Below are 12,400 nucleotides of genomic sequence, written 5' to 3'. Positions count from 1 at the left end.
CTATCTCCTGTTTCTGTAGCCATGAGGCCTATAGGGCAGGAGCCTATCTCCTGTTTCTGTAGCCATGAGGCCCATAGGGGCAGGAGCCTATCTCCTGTTTCTGTAGCCATGAGGCCTATAGGGCAGGAGCCTATCTCCTGTTTCTGTAGCCATGAGGCCCATAGGGGCAGGAGCCTATCTCCTGTTTCTGTAGCCATGAGGCCCATAGGGGCAGGAGCCTATCTCCTGTTTCTGTAGCCATGAGGCCCATAGGGGCAGGAGCCTATCTCCTGTTTCTGTAGCCATGAGGTCCAAAGGGGCAGGAGCCTATCTCCTGTTTCTGTAGCCATGAGGCCCATAGGGGCAGGAGCCTATCTCCTGTTTCTGTAGCCATGAGGCCCATAGGGGCAGGAGCCTATCTCCTGTTTCTGTAGCCATGAGGCCCATAGGGGCAGGAGCCTATCTCCTGTTTCTGTAGCCATGAGGCCCATAGGGCAGGAGCCTATCTCCTGTTTCTGTAGCGTGAGGCAGCTTGATGTACAAGTACACCCCCTGGACATGACGCTTAGTATGTCGCAGGAACCCCCGTCTTAAAACATTCTGTTCCAGGGACAGCAGAAGCAAAGATTTGATAGGCCTATATGCACATACTCATTATACTAATAATTATTTTTCTAATATTAAGCATGTGTGTGCGTCCTGGAGTTGCATGCGTGCAGTGGTGTCATGATGTTCTTTTTATACTGGTGCCACAGCGTTTTAACGATGCCACGTGCACGCACGTGTGCATTGCAGAACAGAACACACCAGCTGATATAGCCTAAGCCTATTGTTAAATATAGTGTATGAGAGTTTTAGACACAAACACAAAAGTAGACTTAAAATACTGCACACATTTTCAGATGGGGATCCGCGGCCAAATACAGATCATTCTGGAGGTCCTCAATTGATATGAAAAAAGTTCAGCACCACTGACATAGAAACATGCAGTTTTTCAGAAAACTGTTTTATAGGTCTATAGGTTACAGGTCTAAATGGAGGAAGCAATAACCCATAACCTCCCATCTCTCCCCATGCAGTCACAGTTAGAGGAGTTTGCAATGAATGTAGAATTATGTGAAGGATCACGTAAATTCATAGATGTGAGGGGGCTCAATTTAACTGCAGTCTAAACTTTCTTTTGAATATTACATTTGAAAAGAAAAAATCTCTCTCTCTCTCTCTCTCTCTCTCTCTCTCTCTCTTGCCAGTGTGTGCCTAAGCTTGCCTATATCCCTGAAGTACAGCGTTAATTTTCGAAAAAGACAAAAGATTTAGAATATAATAATCGGTCCCTGCCCCCGACAGAGAGACAGAGAGAGAGAGAGGCGGGGTGACGCGGGGGGTGCCCTCACCCTCACTCACTTTGAGAGTGAGTGAGTGAGTGGGGGGGGATCATAACCAAGCAACACAAATTCCTACAGGACCATGCTTAGCTGAGCTTCTCTCCTCTGAGGCAGGGGCGCACGCACGCACGCACACACACAGTATCTGGTGTCACTAATAATCCCCTGCTTAAAAGAACATATACATGACATGCCATAAATAAGACATCAGTGAAACATGCTGTATATAATTATATACTCTACGTGTTACATGTTAATTACCTGCATGTGACCAAAGATACAGGGATTATGCATGTAGCTGCATCAAAGCCTTCCACGCATGCACACGCATACGTGTGCGTGCACGCACGCACGCACTGCACACAATAATAATCATGTATATACAACATTTCCCCTGCAACGTGGGGTGTGTGTGTGTGTGTGTGTGTGTGTGTGTGTGTGTGTGTGTGTGTGTGTGTGTGTGTGTGTGTGTGTGTGTGTGTACTGTAGCGTGAAAGGTTTTTGTCTACTGGGGACCGGCCAGACAAACAAAACGCTCCACCTCCCAAATAAGATATCGCTGGCGAACCTTATATATACTAGGGATGCAATTATAGTTGATTTAACGGACAGATAAAAAAAAACATGAAAATAGCTGAAAATGCAGATCTGCAAGTTTGTGAGATTTATATTTTTGAGCAAAACAGGGCGTATTCGACTATATGGTAGTCTTTTACGCACGCACGCACGTACCAGGCTGATGGAAGATGCCATGTAACCTACGTATACATTATTGATCAAACTTTCAACACACTCCACAAACACTAATAGCCTTGAAGCTGCAAAATATGGAGAAAGGAAGGAAATGAGAACGTTTGACTTTGAGTGCATCCGTGTGTGTGTGTGTGTGCGTGTGTGTGTGTGTATGTGTGTGTGTGTGTGTGTGTGTGTGTGTGTGTGTGTATGCGCGCGTGCGCGTGTGTGTGTGTGTGTTTGTGTGCTTGTGTGCTTGCGTGTGCGCGTGCGTACGAGGGAGCGAGACAGAGCAGAGATACCAGCATACAAACAATTTCTCTCTCACAAATAAATCGATATTTACTAAGGTTTGTAAGGTTTGTAAAGTTTGTAAGCGTGGTTTGGTTTGTGAGCCTCGTGAGGAACTGAGAAGAACTACAAAACTTCTACGGGTCAATTATTCAGGTCATGCACCCGACCTCTGACCTCTGACTCTGCCAAACACTGTAAATGGTAAATGGTGCATTTATATAGAGAAGAGAGGAGAGTCCGCACACAGGTTTGCTCCAAGGTGTTTGCTTTTTATTCAATACACCATAAATACGACCCAACGTTTCGGAAGTGAACGGCCTTCATCATTTATATAGCCTTTATCCAAGGCGCTTTACATCGATTGTGCATTACATTCACACAAACACACACACACACATACACCGATGGCAGCGGAAACCATGCAAGGCACCAACCTGCACATCGGGTGCAATTAGGGGTTCAGAGTCTTGCTCAAGGACACTTCGACACTAACTCTGGGGGAGACGGGGTTCGAACTGGCAACCTCGCGGTGCCCATCCAGGCACTATACCCCTGAGCCACCGCCGTGCTATAGAGCAGTGGTTCCCATCTTTCTCAGGTCAAGGACCCCCAAATTGACACTAATTAGCCCTGCGGACCCCCATTTGAAGATATATAGACGTCAATATCGTCAGAGGGCGCTGTTCCCAGGGTTCATGTACTGTTTTATTTGTATTATAATCCCCATAGGGGGATCTTAGATGGCCTCATATAAGAACTGTGTTTCATCATTATAATCCCCATAGGGGGATCTTAGATCGCACCATATAAGAACTGTGTTTGAAAAATAAACATATCATCCCGGCCGTTTCACTCATGTGGATATGAAGAATCAACTGACTGAGAGAAAACGCTATAACAGACTGTATCAAATATGAGAGAGACTGACTGTCGTAAAACGACACAGAGACAGCTCCCCGACAATATCGCTGAGGCAGCTTGTTTATTTTTGGACGACAACTCTTATACGAGACGATTTTAAGATGACTCCGTATTATCCTCCATAGAGGAAAAAAAACAGGGGATGAACGAGTGAGGTCAAGACTTCGGCATTCAATACGGTCCAATCAGAAATCCATCCATCTGTTATATCTCTCTCGACCCACTGACCATCTGAACTCCTCCCTGCTATCTGACACATGTCACTGTCTACATCAGAGGTGGGCAACTTTGACGATGGAGAGGGCCACCATAGTTCCACACTCACTCCACAGGGCCTGCCACCCATAGTTCCACACTCACTCCAGGGGGCCACCATAGTTCCACACTCACTCCAGGGGGCCACTATATTTCCACACTTACTCCAGAGGGCCACTATATTTCCACACTTACTCCAGAGGGCTACTATAGTTCCACACTCACTCCAGAGGGCCACCATAGTTCCACACTCACCACACTTCCACACTAATGGACCCTCACAGGTCAGTAACAATTGCGTTACCGGTCTGTGACTCTGTGACAGTGTACAGATGGAACTACGGATGACTCTGTGACAGTGTGCAGATGGAACTACAGATGACTCTGTGACAGTGTACAGATGGAACTACGGATGACTCTGTGACAGTGTACAGATGGAACTACAGATGACTCTGTGACAGTGTACAGATGGAACTACAGATGACTCTGACAGTGTACAGATGGAACTACAGATGACTCTGTGACAGTGTGCAGATGGAACTACAGATGACTCTGACAGTGTACAGATGGAACTACAGATGACTCTGTGACAGTGTGCAGATGGAACTACAGATGACTCTGACAGTGTACAGATGGAACTACAGATGACTCTGTGACAGTGTACAGATGGAACTACGGATGACTCTGTGACAGTGTGCAGATGGAACTACAGATGACTCTGTGACAGTGTGCAGATGGAACTACAGCTTACTCTGACAGTGTACAGATGGAACTACAGATGACTCTGTGACAGTGTGCAGATGGAACTACAGATGACTGACAGTGTGCAGATGGAACTACAGATGACTCTGACAGTGTAGAGATGGAACTACACGGATGTCCCGATCACCTTTCTTTTGCTCCCGTTCCGATGATTACGATCATTTGATTTTGAGTATCCCTGTCGATACCGACTTTTCGCGATCAGATTTATAGTTTTATATAGAACACTTATGCCATTATGATATCACAATAGTGCAATATCCCAAATCACAGACAATATCCAGTCTAATTATCATGATGTGGGTGAAATATTGATATACTATAGGGATGTCCCGATCAGGTTTTCTTGCTCGGGAAAACCATAAAATGGAACCAAACCCTAAACCGGAACCAAAACTGGTTCCATGCGTGACACTGACAGAGTCATGGGAGACTTGCACAACCACATACTGATAATAAAGATCTTCACCTCCCCTCCTCCTCCTCTCTCCCACCACCCAGGTGGATGGGGCTCAAAGCCCCCCCAAACCCCCCCTGACGGTTTACCCCCCACAGGGGGTCTTACCGGTGGCTGCTGGGACCCGAGGGCCCCCCGCTTGGTGGAGCCCCCCCGGGAGCTGATCCTCTTCCAGGACTCCGAGAAGCGGCCCCTGCTCGTGGCGCGTCCCCCAGGACCCCCTCCTCCCCCTCCTCCCGAGGGGCCCCCTGGGGCCCCCGCGCCGGGGGGGGGCCCGGCAGAGGAGTCGTCCCCCCGCGTCGAAAACGTCCGCTCCCGCCGCCCGTCGCGCCTCTCGGCCCACTTCTTCTTAGACGCCATGATGGAAGAGGAAGCTCCGTCAGAGTTTCACGGGGTGATGACCACTTCCTGGGTCAGCTCGGTCAGAAGGTGACACAGTGATGACCACTTCCTGGGTCAGCTCGATCAGAAGGTGACGCAGTGATGAGAAGGTGACACAGTGATGACCACTTCCTGAGTCAGCTCGGTCAGAAGGTGACACAGTGATGACCACTTCCTGGGTCAGCTCGATCAGAAGGTGACGCAGTGATGACCACTTCCTGAGTCAGCTCGGTCAGAAGGTGACGCAGTGATGACCACTTCCTGAGTCAGCTCGGTCAGAAGGTGACGCAGTGATGACCACTTCCTGGGTCAGCTCGGTCAGAAGGTGACGCAGTGATGACCACTTCCTGGGTGCACCGGAGAAAAGGGAAGGGTGCTCAAACAAACCCTGTGGCTGTCATGATGGTCGCCGGTCCGTCCCCCCTGACTGCCCCTCCTCCTCCTCCTCCTCCTCTCTTTTCCAAAACTTGGAGACTTCTTTCCTTTTTATTCTCCTCCCTTTGCGTTCCCCTTAAACTCCTTTCTCTGGTTCCGTTTCGGTTGAAGCGTCCGAGAGGAAATTATCCGTCTCCTTAAAATTCCTTCACTTCTTTTTTGTACAATCCTCCGCGCGTGTGAGAGAGAGAGAGAGAGAGAGAGAGAGAGAGAGGGGAGGGGGGAGGGGGAGGGGTGCCGGAACGCAAATTGCACCTTGACTTTCACAGCCCGCGCAGCCTGCCGCTATTCTGTGTTGTCCTTTTAGTCCGCCGCTGGGAGGGAGAGAGAGAGAGAGAGAGAGAGAGAGAGAGAGAGAGAGAGACAGAGAGAGAGAGAGAGAGGAGGGGTGACGCGGAGGGTGCCGTCTGCAGCACCCTGTTGCATGTGCAGCTACTGTGGCACTGATCTTGATATTGAGTCGCCTCCTCTCAGAGAGAGAGAGAGAGAGAGAGAGAGAGAGAGAGAGAGAGAGAGAGAGAGAGAGAGAGAGAGAGAGAGAGGGGTGTGTGGGGGGGGGGTTGGAGAGTGCATCTCAAGGGTGGGGAGATGAGGGACATCGGGAGAGAGAGATAAACAGAGGGATTTTTTTATTTTAAAAATACCTTTATTAAATCCTACCGCAACTCAGCATCAAATCACATCAGGGAAATCACAAATCACAAAGAGAGAGAGAGAGAGAGAGAGAGCAGGGTGTCAAGTTAAATAAATGAAATGCAGGATAATGTGGCATCTCCTTGTGAGAGCAGTGCAGGGCTGATGAATGGAGAGAGAGAGAGAGGTGGGGGGGGGGGAGGAGGGTGCTCCCAGAGGTCCTCCTTATGAAAAATATTGTTACAATTCACGACAGCCACCGCCGTGCGTGGAGCGAAGCCACAGCGCCGTGCGTGGAGCGAAGCCACAGCGCCGTGCGTGGAGCGAAGCCACACCGCCGTGCGTGGAGCGAAGCCACAGCGCCGTGCGTGGAGCGAAGCCACAGCGCCGTGCGTGGAGCGAAGCCACAGCGCCGTGCGTGGAGCGAAGCCACAGCGCCGTGCGTGGAGCGAAGCCACAGCGCCGTGCGTGGAGCGAAGCCACAGCGCCGTGCGTGGAGCGAAGCCACACCGCCGTGCGTGGAGCGAAGCCACACCGCCGTGCGTGGAGCGAAGCCACAGCGCCGTGCGTGGAGCGAAGCCACAGCGCCGTGCGTGGAGCGAAGCCACAGCGCCGTGCGTGGAGCGAAGCCACAGCGCCGTGCGTGGAGCGAAGCCACAGCGCCGTGCGTGGAGCGAAGCCACAGCGCCGTGCGTGGAGAGAAGCCACAGCGCCGTGCGTGGAGCGAAGCCACAGCGCCATGCGTGGAGCGAAGCCACAGCGAGTGGAGGAACGATATATACACAAGACAGATGGACCAACCGCAAGGACTGGACAGCAGTCTAATGCCACCGATGCGTGAACCAAGGCTTCAGCACCAGTGGACCAGTGGACAGCGACAGTGACCCAGCCAGCAGCATCAGTGTCTTCAGTCTGAACCCCTAATTGCTCCCGCTGTGCAGGTTGACGCCTTGCATGGTTTCCTCCGGCATCGGGTGTATGAATGAGTGTGAATGGGTGAATGTAATGCACAATCTCTTATATCTGTAAAGCGCCTCGGGCGCTATATAACACTTACCATTTACACCGGAGAGGGCATGTCCTTTTTTTATTTGTATTGGGTATAGCCTACACACACAGGGCTTACTTCACGTCCCTTTAATGGCATTTGGAACCAACGTGTTAAGCCGAAAGAATAAGGTCAGGAATACAAGCGGCCAAAATGAGTTTTCTCCGACGGGTGGCTGGCATCTCCCTTAGAGATAGGGTGATAGGGTCACGCGAGAGAGACTCGGGGTAGAACCGCTGCTCCCTCGCCTGGAAAGGGGCCATCTTAGGTGGCTCGGGGCATCTGGTTTGGATGCCTCTCGGGCGTCTCCCTATAGGGAGGTCTTCGATGCACGTCCCAGCACTGGGAGGAGACCCCGGGGCAGACCAAGGACCAGATGGAGGGATTACATCGACTCACTGGCCTTGGACCGTCTCGGGATCCCCCAGGAGGAAGTCACTAATGTTGCTCCGGAGAGGGACGTCTGGAGCTCTCTGGTGGAGCTGTTGCCCCCGCGACCAGACTACGGATAAGTGGTTGAAGATGGATGGATGGATGGATGGAGTTAAGCCATTATTTCCTACACTACAGATTCATTCAGTCATTCAGATGTGTCCAGGAGATGGAACGCACATGCATAGAACTCAACGCCATGGATTTGACACAAGTTGTTATTTGGTAGAATCTGTCTCGTTATGCAAGGTGCAAATCAAACACATTTCCTCACAGGATGATTAAATATTTGGCAAGACGCTCGCCAAATAAAGTAGCGACAGTGACACATGCAACGCTGCATGCTCAGATCCTTTCCAGGATATAATGAAATCCAATTATGTATTAATAACTATATCGATTACTATACTGACGGGAACCAAGCATTATGTTATACTTTAGCTATTGATAAATAGCAGATCTACAAGCTCGTATGGCGCTGCACCGAGTGCCTCGCTACACGAGCTTGTAGATCTGCTATTTTTGAAAAATCGTGAAAATGTGCCTCAAATGTGCCTTTGAATATATATTCTTTCAAAGCGAATGTTTATAACTCAAATCTTTGCTTCTTCTGGGAGGGTCCCTGGAACGACACACCGGTATTATTTTCAGTTTGGGGGGGGGGGGGGGGGGTCGGTGGCCTATTACATATCATTTTTGGGGTCCTTGACATGAAATATTGCAAGATCCACTGATATAGAAAAATATCTGAAAATTGTCATGACTTATAGAAGACATTTAAAAAAATGTCGACGTCAGGCTTAGATGGGTTAAGGTTAAGGTTAAGAGGGAGTGAGTGACGCAGGCGTCGCTCGTCGACTGGATCGGATCAGCGGCAGGTCTGCTGGGGAAAAGACCTTCACTGAGTAGCTGCTGCTGCTGCTGCTGCTGCTATGACAACTGAGTTCACCTCTGGATCAATACAGTATCTGATCCGTCTCTATACGACGGCTCTCTGGCCCTGAACCCCATGCTTCAGATAACTAACCCCAAGGCACTTTACAGAGATTGTGCATTACATTCACACACGGATGGCGGCGGAAACCATGCATGCAAGGCACCAAAATGCACATCGGGAGCAATTGGGGGTTCAGAGTCTTGCTCAAGGACACTTTGACACTAACTCTGGGGGAGCCCGGGTTCGAACTGGCGACCTTGAGGTTACCACCTGGTCACATTACCCCTGAGCCATCATGGTTCAAATCAATGGCCCAAACCACACCTCTAGAATATTAAAGCAATAAGCCACGAGAGGTCTCAGGTTACCGGGTATTTTACTATGGCTGGGAGGCGTAGGCAGACCCGACGCGCAGTGGAGGGTCTTCTACCCTCCCAGCCATTGTAAAATACCCGGTAAGCTGGGGCCTCGAGTGGCTTATTGCTCTTCTAAAACGGTTACAGACATATAGCAATATTAACCTAATAAAACTATTAAATTCACGAAAGTAGCTACACTTTGCGCCACCAGAGCGAGCCACATTACGTCCTTGTTTTGCTCGGCAAGCTATGTGACGGGAGAATAGCGTTTGATGTCTTTACGGGGCTGCCTGGAGCCTCACATTCACAGTCATATGAGCCGTGCGGTGCTTAGACGCCCACACGGCATGGGTTTGTAAGGCAATAAAGCGCTCCCCTTCCCCAGTTCAGCTACAAGGCTGCAGAATCAGCTGGGAATGATATGAAGTGATTGAAGGTGTGGGTTATCGGTGAAATTTACAACGGTCATGTGACGGTAACCAGCCAATCAGAATCAAGTGTTGGGACTAACCGTTTTAGAAATATATATTTTTAAATCAACCTCACCCTAAAACTATAGAGCCTGCCTATAGTGGCTCAGTAATTTGCACACATCATGCACACCTGATGCAGACGGCAACGCCCCTTTTAACGCATTCTGTACGGGAACCCCATTTTGTGTTTTAAGCATTATATGTTTTACTTTAGCCATTGAAAAATAGAAGATCTACAAACTTGTAGAGATTTTAGGAGATAAGGTGACACGACGTCACACCGCGGTGTTAAGCGACTCATGTATCTCTTTAGTTTTTTTTACTAACCCCCGTTTCGGTGGTCAACCTTATCACCTAAAACTGGAGCATGAACAGGTCGTTAAGCCTGCTCTTGTTTAGCTCTTGTTTGTTGCTGAACATTTTTGTCAAGCTGGCATTAAAATGTGTTAATGCCATTCTAATGACTTTGGTCTGAGAAACACCAGCCAAGGAGTCAAGGAGAGAGAGAGAGAGAGAGGCTGGAATACGGTTGGTCTAATCAACCAACACCCACTTTACAGATTATCTTTACCTGTGTCTCATTCCAGTGGAGAAAATAAATACACACGTGCACACACACACACACACACACACGCGACACGCACAAATATATATATAATTTTCCCGCCAACAGCGAGTTGGAGTTTAGTAAAATATGATGCAAGCAGGTATGTGAACATTTTTTACAAAAAATAGCTGCAAGCAGCGATGACCGGCACTTTGAACAGGCATAACGTATGTCTGTCTGTATGTTTGGGGTACGAACTGCTGCAATACCACATATCTCTTAGCAGAAAGCAAGCACACAATTCCCGATGAAGCCGGTCGATTTGACATACGGCTCAACTGCGTGCCGCCAAAACTGTGGGACAAGAAGCCAGCCAAACTATAAATGGAGAAATAAAGTGGGACAATGTACTATGGTCTGGTTGCCCGGTTATCCTGGCAACCACACTAATGAGATTGAGAAAGCGAAAGAGAGAAAGAGAGAAGGTGAGTAAGAATGGAGAATGAGTGTGCGTCCGTGCGTGCGTAATGCTATAACTACTACATGATCCAAATGGACGTGTTCATAATAAGAAACACCTGGGAAACCACAGAGGAGGGATTCCCAAACAAAAAAGCGTGAGAATCAGATAAAAAAAGGTGAGATAGAAGAGATGATGGCTAAACAGCAGCAGTATGTATGACTCAATCTGAACAGCATGGGTGCCAACCCCCCCCCATGTGTCTCTTCTTCTTTGACCCAATTCTAAACGGAATATTTAAAGTTTGTCCTCAATTAGCTATAGCCACTCCCCGAGTTTTCTAAATGGGATAACGTGCTTTTTTTTTTTTTTTTTTTTGACAGGGACAAAGCTTATTAATCAACATGTCAGTTTTCACATCAATGTAAATGGGCCAGAGTTAGCCGAAGCTAAATTTCATCTGTAGTCCCTGGGCAGGCTCTTAAAAAATGAATGATAAAAAGGACAAAGTGTAGTGTGCCTGCACACAACACCATGCGTTGATGCCATGTGTGCATTATGTGCAAGAACCCAACACTACGTCCATACAAAAACAAAATACAATACAGTACAATACAGGAACAGATCAACATGGTACAGGGGACAGAACAAGTGAAGTGAGAAATGACACCGGTGATAAATACTAAATAGTGCTGAGTTACTCATGATTACAGATTTGAGTTGTTTTTAGCCACCTTTTCAGGTTGGATTTGAAGGTCAGATAGTTGGAGGTCTCTCTTAATTCTGTGGGGAGACTGTTCCAGTGATGGGAGGCTCTAACAGAGAAGACTGTTTTACCAAACACACTACGTCTGATTGGCACTACGTCTGGTAGTTGCCCTTGTTGCTCTGTCACCACTGTCCCTTCGATCTATGAACTGTTTCAGTGGTGGAGGTGCAAATCCATTTAAGATCTTAAGGAGGAGGACAGGCGAGATGTTCACTAAAACTAAATTAAATTGTGTTCAAAAGACTATATAGACTTTTAGACTATAAATTATGACTAAACTAATTCAAAATATGCTGATTTTTCAGACATTCTGAAACCACTCCTACAACCAGCAATGTCCGTGTCTACCTATGTGTCTACCTATGTGGCCATGAGCACGAGTATATGACTATTAGTACCAGTAGGGGTGCTGTGCCAGAAACAGAGAGAGAGTGCTGCTCTGTTGCCTGCTAATGAGAGAGAGAGAGAGAGAGAGAGAGGAGGAGGAGGGGGAGGTGAGTTGCACCACTCAGTTCACACGGGTGTGATTTTTTCAGAATGTCTGAATTCATTTGGTGTTAAAAAAGAAAACTGTAGGCTACATCTTCCCCACCCCCCTCCGAAGACCCTCCCACCCTCCCCCCACACACACACACACTCACTCTAGGGCTGTGCTGTTGCCACGGTTACTATAGCCACGAAAAACTTTGAATTTGCATCATCAACGCTTCGCTACAATGCAGCCGTGTGTCATCCGTATGCAATGCATGAACGCGCGCGCACACACGCACGCACGCATGCACACAAAATATATTTTGTGTGCGTAAAATGCAGTAAAATGTTAATACAACCTATACAGAACTAACTCTTTGTCTTGTCGTCTGAATCTATTCTGATCGTTTGCTGCACTTTGGTCGAATTTTGGACGTGAATTATAAATAAAGTTTGAGTTCAGTTCAGTCGTCAAGACTATACGCAAGTTGCTCACTTATTTGACTGTGCACACACGCGTGCACACGCACACGCACTCCTATTTTTTGAAGATCACAGTATATGCTCATCATTACTGCTCATGCCTGAAACGGTAGTACAAAAAAAACGTGATAAAAGCCATTATTGTTTTATCCTTTAATTAATTTGTGCCGTTGTTAGTTGGCCCGGG

General features: G+C 48.1%; 1 protein-coding gene across 1 annotated transcript in view; it reads right to left on the bottom strand.

The window, feature by feature from the left end:
• trpm3 (transient receptor potential cation channel, subfamily M, member 3) overlaps positions 1-5,145 on the bottom strand; it is a gene marked incomplete at both ends in the record, with an annotated part of 280,992 nt that extends 275,847 nt beyond the window's left edge. Inside the window, 1 exon segment of the mRNA XM_080765825.1 lies at positions 4,894-5,145. Within this exon segment, the coding sequence (XP_080621951.1) occupies positions 4,894-5,145 (252 nt within the window).
• Between the last annotated feature and the right edge of the window lie 7,255 nt (positions 5,146-12,400).

The sequence above is a fragment of the Protomyctophum bolini genome (assembly GCF_963924005.1).
Source record: "Protomyctophum bolini genome assembly, chromosome: 6".
Classification (NCBI taxonomy): Eukaryota; Metazoa; Chordata; class Actinopteri; order Myctophiformes; family Myctophidae; genus Protomyctophum; species Protomyctophum bolini.
Note: the sequence above shows the minus strand (reverse complement) of the source record. Positions and strands in the feature narration are given on the sequence as shown.